Source organism: Bubalus kerabau, chromosome 13, assembly GCF_029407905.1.
Source record: "Bubalus kerabau isolate K-KA32 ecotype Philippines breed swamp buffalo chromosome 13, PCC_UOA_SB_1v2, whole genome shotgun sequence".
Taxonomy (NCBI): domain Eukaryota; kingdom Metazoa; phylum Chordata; class Mammalia; order Artiodactyla; family Bovidae; genus Bubalus; species Bubalus kerabau.
Genome location: NC_073636.1, coordinates 74737225 through 74759738, shown reverse-complemented (window position 1 = coordinate 74759738; position 22514 = coordinate 74737225). Strand labels below are relative to the sequence as shown.

Here is a 22514-nt window from a genome sequence, read left to right as displayed (position 1 = left end):
GGCTAACACAGAGCCTGGGGCACTAAAGGGTACTTGCTCTTCTTTAACTGAACTAAGAAACCTCCTCCCCACAAAAGCCCATTCTCCTTCTGAGAATCCAGTAGGACAACTTGCCCCCAAATTTGACTGAACTTAGAAGAAAGGAATAAAAGCTGTCATGTAGAGGTGTCTGTCTCCCAGGTTTTGTGTAGCATGGGGGCCTACTGAGAGGTCGATGATGCTATAATGGATTTGCTTCCTATACCCAGTAGTGCACAGTCTGTGGACTGGGAAACAGGAGGGGCCCACTACTCTGCAGAACACTGAGAAGGACCACCATTTCCATGGACCCTATTGGTTAAGGTTTGTAGTTGCAAACTCCAGTCAGTTTAATTTTGAATATGCATTTATTGTAATATAAGCCACAGTGGGTGAAGCCACAGAAAAGAAAATGCAGCATCATTGTGGGGTCAAGGAGCTTCTTTATCCCAAACTCTTCTCTCATGACTGATGCTGAAAACTGGAGGCTGGAAATTCCACCTTGGCCACGCACAAAGAAAGCAGTGATGGTGGGGAAGGGGTTGAACGTGAGGATGCCATGAGGATGGGGGTTAAAACAAAAATCCTGTCATAAAACCGCCAGCTCTCTAGTTACTCTGGTCATGGGGAATGTGTTTCTGCATTTCTTCCTTCCTTCCTCAAATAATTATGAACTGTCTCCTTAGCCAAGAACCATGCAAAGTGCTAGGGATAAAGGGAAGACATGTTATCATGGTACTAAGCCAACTGGATGAGACAGAATTAAGACATGTAGACCCATGGAGGAAAGGAAATGGACACGTCTGGCTGATGAGGGTAGAGGAGAGAACTGCGAGGAGACTGAACTGTTTCAGAAACAGCCAAAGCCCAGCCCTGCAGGGGTCCTCCTCAGACTTCAGGGTTTCTGGGGACCGCTTTTTGCATGTTCTCTGCAAAAAAAAAGAAAAAAGAATTTGCTGAGTGCCAACATTGTAGGCCCAGACATCATTCTAGGCCTGTCATCTTGACAGATCCTATATTTTCAAAAAAATATGGAACTATGGTCCCATGACCCAAATCACGAACAAAATGGAATTGAATTTTCCAAGCCTAGGTGGAGTGCTCAGGAGCACTGCAGACCTGCCCTGGAGGGTGGCTGAGTCAGTGTTCCCAAATGAGAAAAGGCAGCATGTGATCAGTCTGAGATGATCACAAAGAGGTCTCTGGGGTTGACCTTCTGCCATTCTCTCCCTGGAGAACTCGCTCAGTGTGGTTCACAGGATACTGCAGCCTCTCCTCCTGGCAGCAGCAAGGAGGAAGACATGATGCAGGGTGAATGGTGTGTGGTCCCCTGAGCTCCGCCCCTTTCCCCAGCCTTTCCCCTCCTCCTGTGCCCTGGGCCCTGTCTTACCACAGGGAACCAGCCCCTTGACCGCAGGTCTTCATGCACTCCTCTTCTGTTATGAAGTTGTTTTTGTTCCCTCCGAGGCCGCCATATGTAAACTGCTCACAGTGACCAGTTTTGGCATTGTAGAAGTACCTGGACCATGAGGACTTGCCGTGACCTGTTACTTTATGCTCCAGGCAGAAGGCAGGCTTAGAATCTGCTGGAATGAGAGGGGAATCATCAGTTATGATGATGGTCATCTCAGCTCTGTAAGAGGTCAACAAATAGAACCACCAGTTTGTTTGGAATAGAGAATGTTAGGGTTGTGGGGGGTGGTCAAATTGAAAAGCCCATTTGAATTGAAAGCCCCAAATTGAAAAACCTCTTTCTGGAACATAATTCTGAATGTCGCTAGGCGTGACATGATACAGTTGTAGTTGTTCATGCACTCAGTCGTGTTGGACTCTTTGCGACCCCATGGACTGCAGCCAGGCTTCCCTGTCCTTCACCATCTCCTGGATACAGTAATCATGTACAAATGTATCCTTTTTCATGAAGTATCAAGCAAAATTGGGATAATGCCTTTGATTAGCCTTAAAACTTCTATAAGGCTTCCCTGGTGGTCCAGTGGTTAAGAATCTGCCTTCCAAGAAAGAAATTTTGGGTTCAATCCATTGTCAGAAAACTAAACCCCAAATACTGTAGGCACTAAGTCAGTATGCCATAACTACTGAACCTGGGGTCTGCAACTAATAACTAACTCACCCCAATAAACACAGAAATGCTCAAAAAAAACCAAACCCCACAACTCTACAACATAAACAGGTCACAGGTAAGAAATATTCCTTATGTGTCAATAATTACTGGGTCTGAATGCCTGAGTTTTATAATACTATTAATATTCTCTGCACTTATGTGTACGGTTATTAATAAAATTTTAATAAAATCATTAATAAAATTAATCATTAATAACAATTTTGAAGGAATTGTGCTATAATGGAAAAAGGCATGAAGAAAACATCCCACTGTGTTTACTTCAGTTACCTCACAGGGATTCTATAAATTGAATATTGATACTATTGATATTGTGGTTGTAAGAAGAAATGTATATATTTGTTTTTTCATCCTTTTCCTGACACTGTTCCTAAAAATCTTAGTATTTCTCATGTGATGAGAACAATAAAAGTGTCTTTTGGTATGTGAAGCTGATGAGTTTGGAAGACCCTCATGAGCCCAGAAAAGTGAAAAGTGAAAGTGAAGTTGCTCAGTCATTTCCGACTCTTTGCGACCCCATGGACTGTAGCCTACCAGGCTCCCCTGTCCATGGGATTCTCCAGGCAAGAATGCTAGAGTGGGTTTCCGTGCCCTTCTCCAGGGGATCTTTCTGACCCAGGGATCAAACCCAGGTCTCCCGCTTTGGCAGGTGGGTTCTTTACCACTAGCCACCACCTGGGAAGTGGTAATAATCATTATATGGCGCCTAAATATACTTTCTTACTCAAAACAAGTAGGTAGAGAAATTGTTTCCAGATTAAACTTCTTGGTGGAAAATGCCCAAAATTCACCATGAAATGTGATTCAAATCTTTATATTCATGACTGGTAATCTCTTCAAAAACCCATGCAACATGCATCCCCTGTTCAGATGAGAAAATTGCAGATGTCTTGCCCCAGGACATGGCATGTGAGTGGCAGGGCCAGGACAAGATACTCTCAAATTATAACTCATCTGATATGCTACCTGATTCTGCCAGGAAATCTGGAAAAATAGATAACTGAAAACAGTTTCTGGATGCAATGCCCTATTATCATTGCTCGCCTTTTTTAGAGCATCTCTGAGCCCCTGAATCACAAGGGAGAATGAGTCTGGGTTTTTCCCAGACAACAAATATGTGCTGTCCCTACAAACACAAACCAATTTCCCAAACACCCATTGGGTGTCCAGCTAGCCCATTTACTTCTGATTTGAAATTCATGGAGTTATTGCAGATTCTGCAGGTTACGGGCTCAAGACTGTCCTCAGTTCAGATGCCAGCCACGAGGTCTCGAGTCACTCATGCTTGTGACCAAATGGCTAAAATCAGGGAATCCATATCCCACCTTCACATTCAACAACTAAATAGAATCTGCAGCTAAACTGAGGAAAACCTTGCTTACTCTTCCCAGATTGATATACAAAATATAATTCAAGGCAGTAAAATGGAGGAGATGTGTGGGGGTGGGGGTGTGCCCAGCCTCTGTCCCCTAGTGAGCAGAACACCCTTACATTATCTTCCAGTATTTGCCAACCCACAAGCTTCCTGACCCCAGCATTTATGTATTTCTTCCTAGATTTCACTAAACAGGCATAGTGGTTGGATCATTAGCCATTGGTGATTGCTGTCACTCTCAGTGAACTTTCCACTCCCCAGAGGTGCAGAAACTACAAACCTTTATTCTCTTCTCTGACCATTTGTGTTGGGAACACCTCGACTGCATGGTTCTCCAGTTGCCTTCCAGAAATCATCATCTGACCTATGAAAGGAAGTAAATTACAAGAGTGTCCAGGAGGCCTGGTCCATGAAACAGGGAAAGGATCAACGCGGATAAGAAAAATAACAGTCAAAAAAGGACAAGGGAAAGGGCCTGGAGACTTTTGTAATATTGTACCAGCTTTGGTCCCACAGCCTACTACACAAGGGCTGTTTCTTGCTTTCCCTGAAGTTGCTTTCCTCCGTGGTTCCACATATTTTAATTAGTTTTTAATAATAGAGGAATAATCATTACTTGATAAAGAAATATTTTTATTTGTCCAAAGCAAGTAGGTAGAGAAATGCTTTTCAGATCAACATATTGTGGTGGAAAATGGGCAAATCTGGCCATCAAAAGTGAATAAACTTTGTATTCATGACTCGTCATCTGTTCAAAGAACTCATGTAACATGTTTCCCTTGTTCAGATGAGGAAACTGCAAATGAAGTTTCCTTGTGTGTTGCCCCAGCACACAAGCATGTGGGTGGCCTCATCAGGACAAGATACTGTCAGGTCACAAGCCATTTGATACGCTACTGATTTGCTAGAAACTTGAGAATACAGATAACTGGTAAGAGTTCCTGGGAGAAGTGTCCTACTTTCACTACTCACCTCTCCCCAAGCCTCATGTGAGCCCTCAAATCACAGGGGAGGGTGAATCTGGTTTTTTTCCTGACATGAAATACATGGTTTCTCCACAAACACCATCCAGTTCCCAACACTCAAGGGGTGAACCACAGTCAGCTGACTTCTGATACCGTATCTGTGGAGTTAGTGCTGATTCCACAGGTTGAGGGATCAATATTGTCCTGACTTCAGATGTCAGCCATGTGTTCTCGAGTCACTCGTGCTCTTGACCAAGTGACTAAAAGTGGGAGTTTCCATGACCCCACCTCAATGCTCAATAACAATAGAACAGGGGAATGAGCTCAGGAAGACTCTTACTGTTCTAAGGTTAATGTACAGGATAAAACTCAGGAACCACGAACTGGAGGAGATGTTTAGGGCAAAGGAGGAGTGGAGGTGGGCGGAGCCTCCATGTCCTGGTGAGCACAGCACCCTCATATCACCACCACTGGTTTCTACTTCATAAGCTCTCTGAGCCTATATTGATGGATATTTTTTTTGAGGTTTCACTTAATAGACATATTTATTAAATCATTGGCCAGTGGTGACCAATCTCAATCTCAGATCCCTCCCTTCTCCCCACAAGTAAAGAAAGTTCAAACCTTTACTCATTGTTTGAGCCAATCCTTTTATTTCATCGAATCCCATTCCTTTAAAAAGCTCGGCAACTATAAAAGACAAAAATTCCAACATTTTCATGAGTCTTGGACCATGAATCAAGAAGGGATCAAACATGGATAATAAAATGATAGTCAAAAGTAGACAAGGGAAAAGGCCTGGAGATTTTGCTAATATTGTATCAGCCTTGGTCCCATGAACCAGCTACACAAGGGCTGTGTTTCATTCTTTCCCTGCAGTTACTCTGCTCAGGGGTCCCAGGTCTTTCTGATTAATTTTTATAATAGAGGGATAATCATGATTTGACACATAAATATACTTTCTGGCCCCAAGGAAGTAGGTAGGGGGATTTTTTCAAATGTACATATTGTGGTGGAAAATGACCAAATTGGCCATGGCATGCAAATAAACTCTTTATGTCTGGTAATATGTTCAAAGAATCCATGTAGCATGTACCTGCTGTTCAGATGAGGAAACTGTAGCTGACTTGTCCCAGAACACACAGCATGTGGGTGGCAGGATTGGGACAAGAAATTGCCCTGTCTCAACTCATTTGCTGTATTACACTATTCTGCCAGGAACTCTGAAAATATTGATAATTTGTGAGAGTTTCTGGGTGCAGTATGCTATTTTCATTACGCCCCTTCCCAAGACTCTCGCCAGCTCCCAAAGCACAGGGAGAGTGAATCTGGGTTACCCTGACACCAAATATGTGGTGTCTCCTGTAAGAAATCCAATACTCCAAACACCCACTAAATGTACAAGTCAATTTACTTCTGATATGAACTGAAGGAGTTAGCACAGATTCTGCATGTTGAGGGCTCAAAGTTGTCCTCAGTTCAGATGACAGCGAAGTGGTAGTGATTTGATAAAGTATACAAAGCACAAAAGTTTCATTATCCCACTCCATGTTCAATAACTCAGTAAATCTGATGACCAAACTCAGGAAGACCACTCAAATGCGAATCTCACATTATTATAAAGGATAAATCTAGGCACAGCAAAATGAGTGAGATGTGCAAGGCAAAGTGAAAGTGGAGATGTGGGGAGTCTCCACTCCCTAGAGAACACAGAGCCCTCAAATCACTGCCGTATGTTGCCACTCGAAAAGCTCCCTGAATGCCGACATTCATGGATTTGTATTGAGGTTTCACTAAACAGGTATATTGACTGAATCATTGGCCAGTGGTGACTGTTCTCAATCTTAGTGCCCTCTCCTCTCCCCAGAGGTGCAAGAAGTTCAAACCTATAACCACGGCATCCATGAAAGCTGAAATCAAATCTGTTACTGAACGCTTCTCAAGTCTCCTTCCATGGCTTGTCTCCAGACCTATGAAAGACAGTAAATTCCAGGAGTTTAAAGAGGCCTGGCCCATGAACCAGGACAAGGATCAAATATACATTATAAAATAATAGCAATTAACAAGGGATAGGACAAATACAGATAATAAAATCATAGTCAAAAGAGGACAAAGGAAGGGTCCTGACTGCTGCTGCTGCTAAGTCGCTTCAGTCGTGTCCGACTCTGTGTGACCCCATAGATGGCAGCCCACCAGGTTCCCCCGTCCCTGGGATTCTCCAGCCAAGAACACTGGAGTGGGTTGCCATTTCCTTCTCCAGACTTTACTAATATTGTATCAGCCTTGGTCCCAGGGGCAAATCTACACAGGGCTGTGTTTCTTGTTTTCTTTGCAGTGGCTCTGCTTATTCATAAGGCCTTCTGGTTGTTTTTCATATTAGAGGAATAATCATTATTTGAACCTAAATATCTTTCTTGCCCAAAGCAAATAGGTAGAGAAATTGTTTTCAGATTAACACATCTTGGTGGAAAATGCACAGAATTCACCATGAAATGTGAGTCAACTCTTTATATTCATAACTGGTAATCTGTTCAAAACCCCATACAACATGTACCCCACTTCAGATGAGAAAATTGCAGATGACTTACCCACATGGCATGTGGGTGGTAGGGCCAGAACAAGATACTATCATGTTGCAACCCATTTGATACACTACCTGATTCTACCAGGAATTCTGAAAATACAGGTAACTGAGAACAGTTTCTGGGTGCAATGTCCTACTTTCATTACTCCTGCTTTCGAAGCATCACCTGAATCCCTAAATCACAGTGAATCTGGGTTTTTCTCCGACAACAAATATGTGGTATCTTTACCTACAGCAACCAGTTTCCCAAACACCCACTGGGTATCCAGCAAATCAGTTTACTTCTGATTTGAAATCTATTGAGTTAATCCAGATTCTGCAGGTTGAGGGCTCAAGACCATCCTCAGTTCAGATGCCAGCCATGAGGTTCAGAGTCACTCATGCTTGTGATCAAATAGGGAAAAAATCGGGGTATCCATGACCTCACTTTCAAATTCAACAGTGCCATAGAACTGCCTGCTAAATTTTGGAAAATGCCTTGCTAACTATTCCCAAATTAATATACAAAATATAACTCAAGCAAGTAGAATGGAGGAAATTTATATGGCAAAGAGGGAGGGAGGTGTGCCCAGCCTCTGTGCCCTAGTGAGCAGAGCACCCTCATGTCATCTTCTTGTATTCACCAATCCACAAGCCCTCTGAGACTAGTATTTATGTACTTCTTTCTAGGGTTCACTAAACACCCGTATTGGTTGGATCATCTGCCTTTGGTGATTGATGCCACTCTCGGTTCCCTCCCCTGTGCTCAGAGGTGCTAGAATGAGAGGTGGTGAAAACTGTAACCTCAGAATGGATATTTGAGGTTTCTTAGGGATCAACTGCATCTTGAGGTTACCTTGAGTCACATTTTTTACTCTGTCTATAAAGTCAGTAAATTCCAAGAATTTTTAGGAGGCCTGGACCATTAACCAAGAGAAGGATCAAACATGCAACTTTCTATTACTACACTACAGTGAGGTTCAGGGACAAGGTAGGGACCAGGAATACAGAGTCTTAGAAATGGGGTCCCTGATCTGGTAGACTTGGGTGGTATATACATATTTAATATAAAATTTTAATATATATCCTTATGAGAATCATGATGTCAATGGAGACAAAAGTTTGCAAATTCAGACTTCCCTGGTGGTCCAGGAGATAAGAATTGGTCTGCCAATTCAGGGGACATGAGTTTGATTCCTGGTTTGGAAAGATTCCACATGCGTTGGGACAACTAAGCAGGTGATCTGCAACTACTGAGCCCAGATGCCTAGAGTCCCTGATCTGCAACAAGAGAAGCCACCATGATGAGAAGCCCACACACCACAATGAGAAAGTAATCCTGTAACTAGAGAATATTCTCTCATAGTCAGGAAGACCAATGCTGCCAAAACCAACCAGACAAATAAAAATCCTGGCCAATGTGACAGGAGAAATCCAGACAGGGTTGGCAGCACCCACCTAACACCTGCCCTCCCCATTCCATGGACTTCCATCATTTCCCCAGAATCTGTAGAGGAGAGGTGAGCCTGGACCTACCTTGGTCCTGGGTATGGTGTTCATACACCGGAGTACTGTCCACCAGGATAACCAGAAGGAAGAGAAGGGCTGCAGAGAGGCAGAGCCGGCTCATCTTGGTGGCCTTGCAGGGGGGCTCCTGAGGATGCTGGCAACGGACTGAGCTTCTAATATCCTGGCTGAGGGATGGGATCAGGCAATGAGGAGGGGAGTTGAGAAGGGGAGGAGCTGGGTCAGTCTTGTTTATTGCAAAATCTCCCTCCAAGGCATGCCTCCTGTCCTGCTTCTGTCTGCAGGGGCCAAATGTCCAGTAACAGCAGTTCTTAGATTTGCCTATGCCTATGGTCTCATGTAGACACAGATTGTGACCAGACAGATGCAGTTTTGTCCAATACGATCCCTCAGGGAGCATCTGCCATACAGTAGTGCATGGCACACGGTGTATGGCCAATGGGTAGATGAGAGCAAATCACAAGACATGTGAGTGAAAAGTAGTGTGTTAGCCCAGGTCCTCCTTTTCAGCCTCATGCAGGTGTCATCACATCTGGGCCTCCATGCCCTGACCCCCCTCACCTACCTCTGATGACAGGTGTGACACAGGTCACCTTGCTACAATCACTGCCCCAGCTTCTCCACTGGATGGACATTTGCCCTTACCAGGCATTGGTCTGGGCAGGGACTTAGCTGGAGAAGGTAATTTTGCTCTGGCACATAAGCCTGTTTATGCATTGAAAAAGCAATAGGGGAGGGGGCAGAGGTGAACCGGTGAGCTGAACATGTCTCCACAGCATAACCAATAGCTGTCCCTCATGTAGTTTCACCAACAGGAGAGCTGCCTGCCTAAGTGGACTTCGGGGGACCTTGGATGATCACCTGGAGTCATCCCCTTACTCCTGCTCTCTCCCTCAGTGATTTTGGGGTCACATAACCTCAGTGTGGGAGCCACCTCTGCATTTTCCTAACTTTATTCCTGAGGATTTAAATCTCCTAGAATCCCGTGTCTTCAGCTATCACGTGAGATCCGCGCTGCCCACATCATGTGGTTGCTGTGGAATCAACGGATGCAACAGGCATATATTCCTTCTCCTTGAGAAGTCAATGTCCTTTGCAGTGTTAGTAATAACAGTAATGAGTAATTACTCCAGGTAAAACTTAAATTCTTCATTGTGGCAGGCATTATCCTAAGCACCTGACAAATATAACTCATCTAATCCTCAAAAATCTTTAAAGGGGAGAAACTGTTAATATGTCCTCATGTCACCTAGGAAGTACCTGAGATAACAAGAAATAAAGTAATTTCCTTAGCTCATAACTTGTAGAGAGAGGGTTGGACCCAAGATCTGACTTTAAGAGTCTGTGCACATGCACTCTGCTGCATTGCAAGCTGTAAATTACTGTGCACATGTGAGGGGTGTTGTTGCTGTTTAGGCGCCCAGTCATGTCCAACTCTCTGAGACCCCATGGACTGCAGCCCATCCTCTACCCCTCTACAGTGCTGCCTCCTGTCTTAGCCCAGGCCCTGATAGCACCACTGTGCATCAGGATAGTCCTCCCCCATCTTGACATTGTTCTTCTTTGCTTTGAAGCTGACAAATACAAAAGACTCAAAGATCCCAGACTTGGTTATTTTAGCCTTGCAGGGATCTGTGTATGGAGACTGCAGGCAGAAGTCAGGCCACAGGGTTGTAAAGATGGGAGGATCTTGGTCAAATAGAGGATGGTAATCACTGTTTGGTCTACCAGGTGAACAGCTGAAACCACCAGTTTGTTTGCAATAGAGATGGTAGGGGTGCAGAGGGTGAATGTGAAAAGGCCTTTTGATATCCTTCTGTCCAGGGCATTATTACCAATGTTGTTAGGCATCACAGAGACAAAATAATGCTGCAAATAATTACATATTGTTGCTGAATATCTAGAGATTAATTGGCATAATGCCACTGACTAACTCCAAAAGAACAAAAATAGAGGATACATATTAGGAATGTTCTCCACATGTTGGTAATGATTAGAGCTGGAAACGGTCTGTGGGTTTATAATACTATTTTCTGGATGTATGTGATATAAACTTTTCACCATTACCAAATAAAGTGTGAAGTTGGATAACCACCAAGACTTATTGTATAGCACATGCAAAGCCTCTCAGTGTTGTGTGGCATGCTGGATGGGAGGAGAGTTTAGGGGAGAATGGATACATGTATATGTATGGCTGAGTCCCTTTGCTGACCACTTGAAACTATCACAATATTGTTAATCGACTATACTCCAATACAAAATAAAGAGTTAAAAGAAAAAGTGGGAAGGCAGTATGCTGTACTAGAGAAATGTATGGAAGAAGAGCCACCAGGATGTTCACTTTGGTTACATCATGAGAGCTGGAATAATGGCGTATTGAGGCAATATTGACACTGTGATGTATATAAGAAATTTCCTGCTCTCCCTGCACTTGCCTCTGCAGGACAGAAGCTCATTTGCCACTCAGTGTTCTGATGAATTTCATAACAGAACTGATCATGATTTGATAGATAAGTTTTTTTAGAGGGGTAAACAAATGTAGGTATACAAGTCTTTTGGAGTAAAACATTCTGGTGGAAAATGGACACCATTGACCACAAATGTGCAAACTTTTTGTACTCAGGACTGGTGATCCTTTCAAAAAATTCATGTAACTGGGTCCCCATGTTCAGGTGAGGAAACTGTAGATGACTTGCCCCAGGACACAGAGCATTTGAGTGTTAGGATCAGGATAAGTCACAACCCGTTTAATCAATACCTTATTCTGCCAATTATTCTGACAATGCAGAGAATAGGGAAGGGGTTCTGAGTGCTCTGCCCCACATAATATAATTGCAGAGCCCTGACCCTCATAGTAGACACAAATGGTAGAGAAGAGTCAGTTTGGGATTTGTCCCTGATTCCAAACATGCAGGGTCTCCAACAGTACCCAGTTCTCTCAAACCCACTGGGCATCTAGGAGTCAATTCACTTCTGACACTAAATCCACAGAGGTGACCCAGATCTCACAAGGGAGGGCTTAGTCTCTGAGGACTGTCATACCTTCAAGTGTTGATAACAAATCCTGCTGTCACTTGCATGTGTGACCAACTGGCTGTAAATTCAGAGGTTCCATGACCCATCTGCCGTATTTAATTATTTATTAGAAACCCTCACAGAACTCAGAAAAGCCCTTTACTTACTGCCCCAAGTTATTATAAAGCATAAAACTCAGGGAAAGCCAAATGGAGGAGAAGTGTAGGATAAATAGAGAGTTGGAGATGCTGAGCCTCCAGGCCCTCTTAGGGTTCTCCCTGCTCTCAATCTCTTGATGAGATCATCTCCTCTGAAGCTCTCTGAACCAAATGTTCCTGTGTGTTAATTGAGGGTTGGAAGTAGGAAAGTTGATTGAATCTTTGGCCACTGGTGATTAAACTCAGTATCAGTCCCCTCTCCTGTTCCCAGAGGGAATAGGGGTTAATAGTTTAAACCCTCTAATTACCTGATGGTGTGTTCTGGAGTCCAGTCCCATTCAGACTCTATCTCAGGTCCCATCCTTCACTCATCTCATGATTTTGAATATGCAGAAAATTCCCAATGTTTCAGGGGTCCTGGGGCATGAACAGAGACAGGGATCAAATTTGCAACTATTTATTACACTACAGTAGGTACAAGGCAGGGACCAGGACCAGGATCTCGGTTATGAGGTCCCTGATCTGATAGAGTCAAGTAGGATTTTGTTGTTGTTGTTGTTTACACTAAACACATAATTATACCTTTTGAGATCAAGAAATGTTCCTGCATTAAAAATGCCTAATTTACCAGAAGAAATCCAGAGAGGCTTTGCTGCAGCCACTTGCAACCCCCTACTCTCTCCCCTCAACTCCTGTCTTGCCACCTGTGCTTTTGGGGTCAGAGGACCTCAGTTTGTGTCCCAGTTCTGCCTTTTCCTAACTGTGTGATCTGTGGCCTGAAATTTCCCTCATTTTCATTTGTTACATGAGATCATGCTGCTGACATCGTGGGGTTGTTTTGAAAGCAGTGTCTATGGCCTCCATAGACATATATATTCTTTTCCCAGCAAAGCCAAAGTCCTTTGAAATAATAATAATGGGTAATTATGATAGTTAACACTAACTCTTTTGACCAGAGAGTCAAATAATGGCAAGGTGGGGTGAGAAAGGGGCTGGACCTGGGTAAGGTCACTCACTGAAGCAAGAAGGCTTTCAGTTACCTCTAAGAAAGAAAGAGACCTGTTTGGAAGAGACACCATGACTCCACTATGACACTCAGGGAACTTCCTGATGGTGAACTTCAATCCTATTTGTCCCTTTATTTACTATAGTTGACAGCACATTTAAAGAGCAGCAGGAGCCGAGGAGACTAAAACTCTTTGGTTCTAGACAATTAGCCTTGTTCTGTGGTGTTCAAAGCACATTAGTGAGTAATCAACATGATTTTCAAAAGTAACTGAGTCTGGTGATTTCTTAATGCAGACACCATCATTCTCTTTTACAAAAAAAAGAATCTGTGTTTCCAGGAGATGAAATGACTTGCCCAAGACCACACAGCAGCACAGTGAGTTACTTAAGCAAATCTCTCTTCATTAATACCGAGCCATTATCCCACTGTTGTTGTTTAGTCCCTAAGTCCTCTTTGACTCCTTTGTGGCCCCATGGACTGTAGCCCTCCAGGCTCCTCTGTCTGTGGGATTTCTCAAGCAAGAATACTGGAGAGGATTGCCATTCCCTTCTCCAAGGCATCTCCCCAATCCAGGGGTCTAACCTGCTCTCCTGCATTGGCAGGCAGGCCCTTACCCATGATGGGGTAAAGGCCGTTACCTCCTGAGGGATGCCCTCAGGAGAAGTTTGTTGTTATTCAGTTGCTAAGTCATGTTCCACTCTTCAGGACCCCATGGGCTGCAGCATTCCAGGCTTCCCTGTCCTTCACTGTCTCTAGGAATTTGCTCAAACTCATGTTCATTGAAACAATGATGCCATCCCACCATCTCATCCTCTGTTGTCCCCTTCTCCTCTTGCTTTCCATCTTTCCCAGCATCAGGGCCTTTTCCAATGAGTCAGCTCTTCAAATCAGGTGGCCAAAGTATTGGAACTTCAGCTTCAGCATCAGTCCTTCCAATGTGTATTCAGGGTCGATTTCCTTTATCATTGACTGGTTTGATCTCCTTGCTGTTCAAGGGACTCTGAAGAGTCTTCTCCAGCACGGCAATTTGAAAGCATCAATTCTTTCGCACTCAGCCTTCTTTAGGGTCCAACTCTCACATCCATACAGGAATACTGGAAAAATAGTCATAGCTTTGACTATATGACCTTTGTTGGCAAAGTGATGTCTCTGGTTTTAAATATGCTGCCTAGGTTTGCCATAGCTTTTCTTCCAAGGAGCAAGCAAGTGTCTTTTAATTCCATGGCTGCAGTCTCTGTCTGCATGGATTTTGGAGCTCAAGAGAATAGTCTGTTACTGTTTCCATTTTTTCCTCATTTATTTGCCATGAAGTAATGGGACCAGATGACATTGTCTTAGTTCTCTGAATGTTGAGTTTTAAGCCAGATTTTTCACTTTCCTCTTTCACCCTCATCAAGAGGCTCATTGATTCCTCTTCATTTTCTGCCTTAGAGTGGTATCATCTGCATATCTGGGGCTGTTGATATTTCTCTGGAGTATCTTAATTCCAGCTTGTGATTCATCCAGCCCAGCATTTTGCATGATGTACTCTGCATGTAAGTTAAATAAGGAGAGTGACAATATACAGCCTTGACGCATTCCTTTCCCAATATGCACCAGTCTGTTAGTCAATGTCTGGTTCTTACTGTAGCTTCTTGTGGATTGCCATTTCCTTCTTGCGTACAGGTATCTCAAAGATATATGAAGTGTTTGCCACAGTTTCCTATGATCCATACAGTTGAAGACTTTAGCATTATCAATGAAGCAGAAGTAGATAAATGTTTTTCTGGAAATCTCTTGCTTTTTATACGATCCAAAGGATGTTTGCAATTTGCTCTCTGGTTCCTCTTCCTTTTCTAAATCCAGCTTGCACATCAGGAAGTTCTCAGTTCACATATTGCTAAAGCCAAACTTGAAGGATTTTGAGCATTACCTTGCTAGCAAGTGAAATGAGCACAATGTATGGTCATTTGAACATTCTTTGGCATTTCCCTTCCTTGTCGTTGGGATGCAAATTGACATTTTCCAGTTCTGTGGCCACTGTAGAGTTTTCCAAATTTGCTGACATATTGAGTGTAGCACTTTAACAGCATCATCTTTTAGGATTTTAAACAGCTTAGCTGGAATTCCATCACCTCCACTAGCTTAGTTCATAGTAATACTTCCTAAGACCCACTTGAATTCACACTCCAAGAAAAGGTAGCTTGTTCTTATTTATCAACCTTATGAGTGAAGTATCATTATTCCTATTCTGGGGCTTCCCAAGTGGCTCAGTGGTAAAGAATCCACCAGCCAATGCAGGAGACACAGAAGACTCTGGTTTGATCCATATGTCCAAAAGGTCCTCTGGAGGAGGAAGTGGCAACCCACACCAGTATTCTTGCCTGGAAAATCCCATGAACAGAGGAACCTGGCTGGCTACAGTCCATGGGATGGCAAAGAGTCAGACATCTCCTAGCAACTGAGCATGCATACACATTCCTATTTTAGAGATGAAGAAATGAAATTCACCTAAGGAAAAGTTTCTTGTTGGAAGCAAAACTGCTGAAAATCAGAAGGAAGACACTTATGTAAAGTGTTAGTCATAGGTCCCAGTTTTTTTCAGTATTACTAACACAAAAACAACACTCAAGCAAAGCAGCCCAGTGCTAACATAGATGATGAATTGAATGCTGGACCTGAATTCATGTGTGGTAAATCATATTGATCAAGAAAAGGAGGAAGATTCCAGCAGTTTCGGCTATGGGAGTGGCAACAGTCAGGGACCCAGGTTCCAGAAGGTACTGCTGCAACCACAGGGCTGCAGGGATGGGAGGATTTCAGTCAAATAAGGAGGATGGTCATCACAGTTCGGTCTACAGGGTGCATAGCTGAGACACCAATTTGTTTCCAGTAAAGATGGTAGGGGTGCATGGGTGTGGATGTGAAAAGGCCATTTGATATTCTCTGTCTGGGGCATTATCACCAGCATTGTTAGGTGTCACACTGACGGTAGTACTGTAGGTAACTACATACTGTTACTGAATATCTATAGATTAATTGGCAAAAATGCCACTAAGTAGCTCCAAAAGAACAAACATGGAGGTTATGCATCAATAATATTCTCCACATGTTGATAATGATTAGAGCTGGACAGTGGTCTGTCGGTTTGCAATACTATTTTCTGGACATAGTGTGTGTGGTTCAAACTTTTCACCACTAAAAAAGAAAGTGTGAAGGCGAATAACCAACAAGGACCTACTGTATAGAAGGTCCTTGTTGGTTATTCATAGAACTCTGCACAGTGCTATGTGGCAGTCTGGGTGGGAGGGGAGTTTGGGGAAAAATGGATACATGTATATATGGCTGAGTTTGCTGTCCACCTGAAACTATCACGATATTGTTAATCAACTATACTCCAATACAAAATAAAGAGTTTTTTTTGTTTGTTTTTTTTTTAAGTCTGAAGGCATCATGCTGTACTGGAAAAATGTGTGGAAGGAAAGCCACCAGAGTATTCATTTTGATTACATCATGGGCACTGGAATAATGGAATATTGAAAGAATATTGATACTATGACTATATAAGAAGTACTTATTTGGTCTTTTTCCCATTTATGGCACAGAGCTCCTAAAACCATTGCAATTTCCTGAGAGATGACAGCAACAGGGAGTCTTTTATCATGTGAGGGAGGTGACTTCCACCACCTAACCCCAAAATGAGATTGGTTGCCTGGGTAACCAACACTTGATTAGGAATGGGAATTTTCATTTCCACCTTTTCCCTTCTCTGCCCCCACAACTCAGAGAGGGAAGAGGGGTGGGGGGTTAGTCCAACACAAATGCCTAAAGATTTAATGATTCATGATTTTTGATGAAGACTCCACAGAAACCTTAACAGGGCAAGTCATTCATGTTCTAAAGAACTGCGATCTACCCAAGGAGCAACACAGGTACACACTCCACCATGGCTCACTGGACCACTGCAGCAGGCTGTCCCGGGGCCTCTGTCTCTGCTCATTTCTGAGGAGCCACTCTCCACTCTGCAGGGATCCTCTTCAAACTTGAGTCCTATCACATAGCTCCCATGACTAATCCCTCAGTGATTCTCCAGCTCTTCCAGAGTCAAATTCAGATTTTTATAAAGTCCTACAAGGCTCCTCACGACCTGACCCCCTGGCCTCTCTGCCTCATTCCCTTCCACTCCCCTCCCCTCACCTCCTCAGCTCCAGCCACCCTGGTTCTGGTTGCTGCTCAAACACACCAGGCTCATTTTTGGCAGCCTCTGCTCAAGGCCTTCTTATTACAGAGTGTTCCCCTGACCCTCTAAGCCTCCTGAAATCCCATCACTCTCTTACTTCGCGGCATTCATCACCATCTGCCATAGGATTTTCCCCTGTCTTCACTGTCTGTCAGCCACTTAGAAAGCATATTATTTTACTTTATTTTGTTTACAGCTGGTTCCCTACACCAAGAAATATGCCTTCTAGGGAAAAAAGCACAAATATTTGATAAATATTTTTCAAGTAAATGAATCTTCCATTTCATACTCATGCCAAGTGCATAGTCATTAAAGAGACTGGATATAATAAAATTTCTGTTAGTCTATTTGATGATGAGGCTTGTCTATATAATTTTGAGTCTCCTCTAATATCCTATATCCTGATAGGATAATGAAATCGTAGTCTGACAGGACAGCACAGTGAAGCACCTTGCATTGATTAATACTGTACCAACCTGGAAAGAACAGTCTTTGCACCTTGAGAAAACTCTAGGAAGTACTGCATTTCTTGCTCTTACTGCAGTTGCCACTGGAGGGATGAAGTTTAGCTGTCTCTCAAAGTTTTGATTAATTTCATAACAGAAGAATGATAATTTGACACATAAATTTTTTTTGAATGGGTGGTAAGGAAATGTATATAGACGAGTGTTTCAGACTAAAACATTTTGGTTGAAAATGGACATCGTTGTCCATAAATTTGCAAACTTTTATACTCATGACTGGTAATCCTTTCAAAAAACTCTCATAACCTGGTCTCCCTGTTCAGATGAGGTAATAATAGATGACTTGCCCCACAACACACAGCATGTGAGTGGCAGGACCAGGACAAGACACTCTTCTGTCACAATTCACTTAATCAAGTACCTGATTCTGCCAGAAATTCTGATGATGCAGAGAACTGGAAAGGGGTTCTGAGTGCTCTGCCCCACATAATATAGTCCCAGAGACCCTGACCCTCACACCAGGCACAAATGGGAGAGAAGAGTTCCAGACTCGAAATATGCAGGGTTTCTGCCAACAGCAACCAGTTCCACAATACCCACTGAAATTCCAGGAGTCAAGTCACTTCTGACACTAAATCCCTAGAGGTGACCCAGACCCCACAAGGTGAGGGCTCTGTTTCTGAGGATGGCTACATTTCAAGTGTTGATCACGAGTCCTGTGATCATTTATACAAATGACCAATGAGCTATAAATTCAGAGGTTATATGACCCACTTCCACATTCAATAATGTATTAGAATCACTCACAGAACTCAGGAAAGCCCTTTACTTAGTGCCCTCAGTTATTATAAAGCATAAAGAAATGTAGATGTGTAGGGAAAATGGGGACTTGAGGGTGCCGAACCTCCAAGTCCTCTCAGGACTTTTCCCTCTCACAATCTCTTGAAATGTTCACTTCCCCTGAGGCTCTCTGAACCCAGTATTCAGGGTTTTAATTGAAGATTGGATGTAGGCAATTTGATAGAACCATTGGCCATTGGTGACTGAACTCAGTATCAGTGGCCTCTCCTCTCCCCAGAGGGACTGGGAGTTGATAGTTCTAACCCTCTAAGCACCTGAAGGTATGTTCTGGAGTCCAGTCCCATCCAGACGCTATCTAGGTTTCCATCCTAGACTTATCTCATGACTTACAGTTAGACAGTAATTACCAAGAGTCTCAGGAAGCCTGGGCATGAATGAGGTCAGAAAACAAACGTGGATCTTGTGATTACACTACACTGAGGTGTACACAGAAGGTTGTATCCAGGAAGGAAGTTTCAGTGATGGGGTCCCTCATCTGCTCGAGTTAGTTGGGATACTTTTGTTTAAAAAACTGAACACATAGTAATACCTTTTAAGAGTCAAAAATTGTTCATGGAGTTATACTGCCCACTTCCCAGAAGATATCCAGAGATGGTTGGCAGCACTCACCCCACCCATGCAACCCAAACCCTTCCATAGACTCCCCTCATCCCCCACCTCCAGAGAGGAGAGAGGAGAGACTTGCCTTGGGCTTGGTTGCTAGTTTCACACCCTGGTATACCGGCCACAAGGGTGCCCAGGAGGGCAAGATGGGTTGCCAAAAAGCAGAGCTGGCTTATCTCCATGGCCTGGTAGGTGAGGAAAGATGGCAGCTGACTGAGCTTCTCACACCCCAGTTCAGTGACTGGAAGAGAGACAAGGAGAGGAGTGAGGAAGAGAAGGGCCAGGGGTCAATATTGTACAGTGTGTACTCCCCCACTATCCATTGTCCTGTTTCAGCCTGCCTGGGGAAATTGTCCAGTATCAGCGCTGCTTAAATTGACTTTGCTTGTGGGTCTCATGGAAACATGTTTTGTAGTTGTACAGGTGGAACTTTGTCCAGTATGGTCACTCAGGGAGGATCCTAGCACCTAGAGCAGTGCATGGCATGAATGAACAATCAGTGAGTGGATGAGAGCAAATCACAGGATGAATAAGTGAACAGCAGTGTATGAGCTCAGGTCCTCCTTTTCAGCCTCCTGTAGGGGTCATCACATCTGGTCATCACGTCTGGATATCAATTACTTCCCCCCACACACCCTCACCTAGCTCAGAAGACCAGTGTGAAACAGACACCTTCCTGCATCCATTGCTACAGCTTCTCTACTGGATGGAGACCTGCTCCTTACCTTGCTGTTCCCTGAAGGAACTTAGCTGTGAAGGTGATGTCCTGCTGGGGCAACAACCCTATTTTCTGTTTCAAACAAGGAGTAAGGGAAGGGGGCAGAGGGTAAGGAGGGAGCTGAACATGTCTCCACAGCCTGACCACCTGCCCTCCTTCACCTGGTTTCACAAACAGGACAGATGCCTGCCTGAGTGGACTTCAGGGGACCTTGGAAGATTTCCTGCAACAACCCACTTCCTCCTCCTCTCTGTCCCAGTTGTTTTTTGGGGTCACACGGCCTCCTTTTTATGACCGACTCTGCCTTTTGCCATCTTCGTGTCTACAGATGGAAACCTCCCAGAGTCCTCCTGTCTTCGGGTGTCAGATGAGGCCAGCGCTGCCCATATCAGGGGTTGCTATGGAAGCAACGGACACAGCAGACATATGTTCCTTCTCCTTGAGAAGTCCGAGTCCTTTGTGCTATTAATAATAAAAGTATGAGTAATCACAACAGATAAAATGTAAATTCTTTTATATGTCAGTCATTATCCAAGCACCTGACACATATTTACAGATTTAATTCTCAGAAACTCTAAATGAGGGGATGAGGAAGTATTGATAATTCCTCATATTATAGAGGAGGAACCTGAGCTACACAAATAATGTAAGTTGGTTACAGTCATTGAGTGGAGAGAGAGGTTTTTAACCCAGGAATCTGGCTGCAGAGTTTGTGCACATGCACTCTGCTGCTTTGATAGCTGTTATCTACAGGGGAGGTGTGAGGGGTGACACACCCACAGTCCCTTCACTCACTCCTGTATATTCACTCCCAGTTACAATCACGTAGCACTAGCCTCCCTCTGCACTCAGACAAGCATTTTCCACTCATGTGCACACATGCAGGCATGCACACACACACACACATCCTGTGCTCCACTCCAGGCTCAAGGAGGAGGGAGCTGGGCTCAGTGCCCAGAAGCCCCAGGAGCAAGTCCATCCAAATGTCAAGCAGGCACAGAGCTGGGTGATAAGCTGCAGAGAACGCAGGGGGCTGCCTTCCTGCACAGACACCCTTTCCCTGGAGAAGGGCAGAAGCTCTCAATAATGAGCTGCCCCAGGACAGAAGGGCATCAGTAGCCAGTAACTCACCAAACAAGCCACTGTGAGTGGAGGGTCTACTCTCTCCTGAGACATCTCACATGGATGATTTCATTTAGCCTCATGTCCATCCTACAGCATCTGAGATTCTCATCCCGCTGTGTCAAGGAGAAAGCAGAGGCTCAGAGGTGAAGCCACTTGCCCAGGACACAAACCTGCAGATGGTACAACGAGGATTCTAGTTCAGGAGGCCCTCTGCCGCTTCTCCTCTTCCTGCCTCAGTCTCTGCATCTGAGACCAAGGAATAGAAGAGACTCCCCTTAATATCAGAAGCTCCTCTTTTCTCCCCCTGCCATCTGTCTGTCTTTTTCTCCCAGTGTCCTCCGCTCATGTTCCCCCCTCACTCTGGTCCAAGTTAGAGACCTCAAGATTTGCGAGCCCCCTGATGGGCCAGTTCTCCCTCCCCCTCCCCGCTCCCTGCTCACGGAAGTGTGTTCTCTAATTAGAAACAGTCCTGGCCCCTGCAGGCCTCTTTACAGAAATTACAGGACAGGAACAAAGCTATAGCTGACTTCTGGATGAAGACAAGTGATCTAACCCTCTGGGACCCCAGATCATATCTCTGTTTCTTTTTTTCTCAGTATCTCCTTCTGAAAAATGACAATCTAGGATTCCATGCTATCTAAGGCTGCATCTTCAAATGGATGGAATGATCTTGGCGCAGACAGAACATATTTAGATATTTGAGATGCTGTGCCCTCTGAGAGGTGCATTCATATTCAAGTAATAGGTGACCATTTTCTCACTACAAGATAAAACAGCACCTCAATTTTTGGACCACATAGTATGTTTCTGAAAGATTATTATCAGGATTAAACAGAAGAGCCTAAGCCAGAGGTTGCAAAACTGGCTGGAATATATGTATGGTGATCCCCCAGAGTATATTTCACCATTTTAAACATTTATACAATTTCACAAAGGAAAATTTCATATTAAAAAAATTATATGAATGCTGGAAAAAGTTAACAAACTGGCATCACAGTCCTGTAATTTAACAAGGGCCAAGGGTCTAAAACCTGCATAAGCATCAGAATCCCTTAGCCATTTGGTCAAACAGATTTGAGATCTTCATCCCCAGAGTTTTGATTCAGGAGCACAGGTTGGGACCTGAGTAGCTGCATCAACAGGGTTCCCCAGGTGCTTAGGGTGCTGCTCAAAGGACCACGCTTTGAAACCCATATAGTAAACTAAAGAGAGTGGCTCTACTCTCAGGAGGGGAGCATCTCTCCAGTTTCCATACTCACCACCATTCTTTATGGTCCCCAGGCTTCCATTTATATTACTCACATGTCCTGGAGGGCATTTAAACTTGTGACCTGTCATGTAGGCTCACAGTAAGTATTGAAAAAGAGATAGCTTATCCTTCTTTAACAATCTTATCACCTAAGTATTATTATTCTTTTTTAGAGATGGAGATACGGAAATACAGCTATGGAAAAGTGACTTGCTGGAAAGACAAGCTGCTGAAAATCAGGAAGAAGACACCTGCCTATTAGTCAGGTTTCTCCTGTTAGTCAACGTCACTAATACACAAGCATACAAACACCACCCAGGCAAACCTGTCTGATATTAACACAGATGATGCATCAAAGATTTTGGACATGACTTCATGAATGTCAATCATATTTACAAGAATATGAGGTGGTCCCAGCCTTTCTGGCAGCATCCAGGCAGCCATGTTCCCAAGGCTCTCGAAGTGCTGCTGGGTGGAGGATGAAGGTTGGGATGTAGAGACAAAG

General features: G+C 43.9%; 1 protein-coding gene across 1 annotated transcript; it reads right to left on the bottom strand.

Annotated features, from left to right (window-relative positions):
* Nucleotides 1–946: 946 nt before the first annotated feature.
* LOC129626005 (trophoblast Kunitz domain protein 1-like) lies at nucleotides 947–8691 on the bottom strand. Its single transcript, XM_055545120.1, has 6 exons — nucleotides 8598–8691; nucleotides 6385–6468; nucleotides 5129–5188; nucleotides 3814–3897; nucleotides 1409–1604; nucleotide 947 (listed from the first exon to the last, which is right to left on the bottom strand). Coding segments are annotated over exons 1-6 (519 nt in total).
* Nucleotides 8692–22514: the final 13823 nt, after the last annotated feature.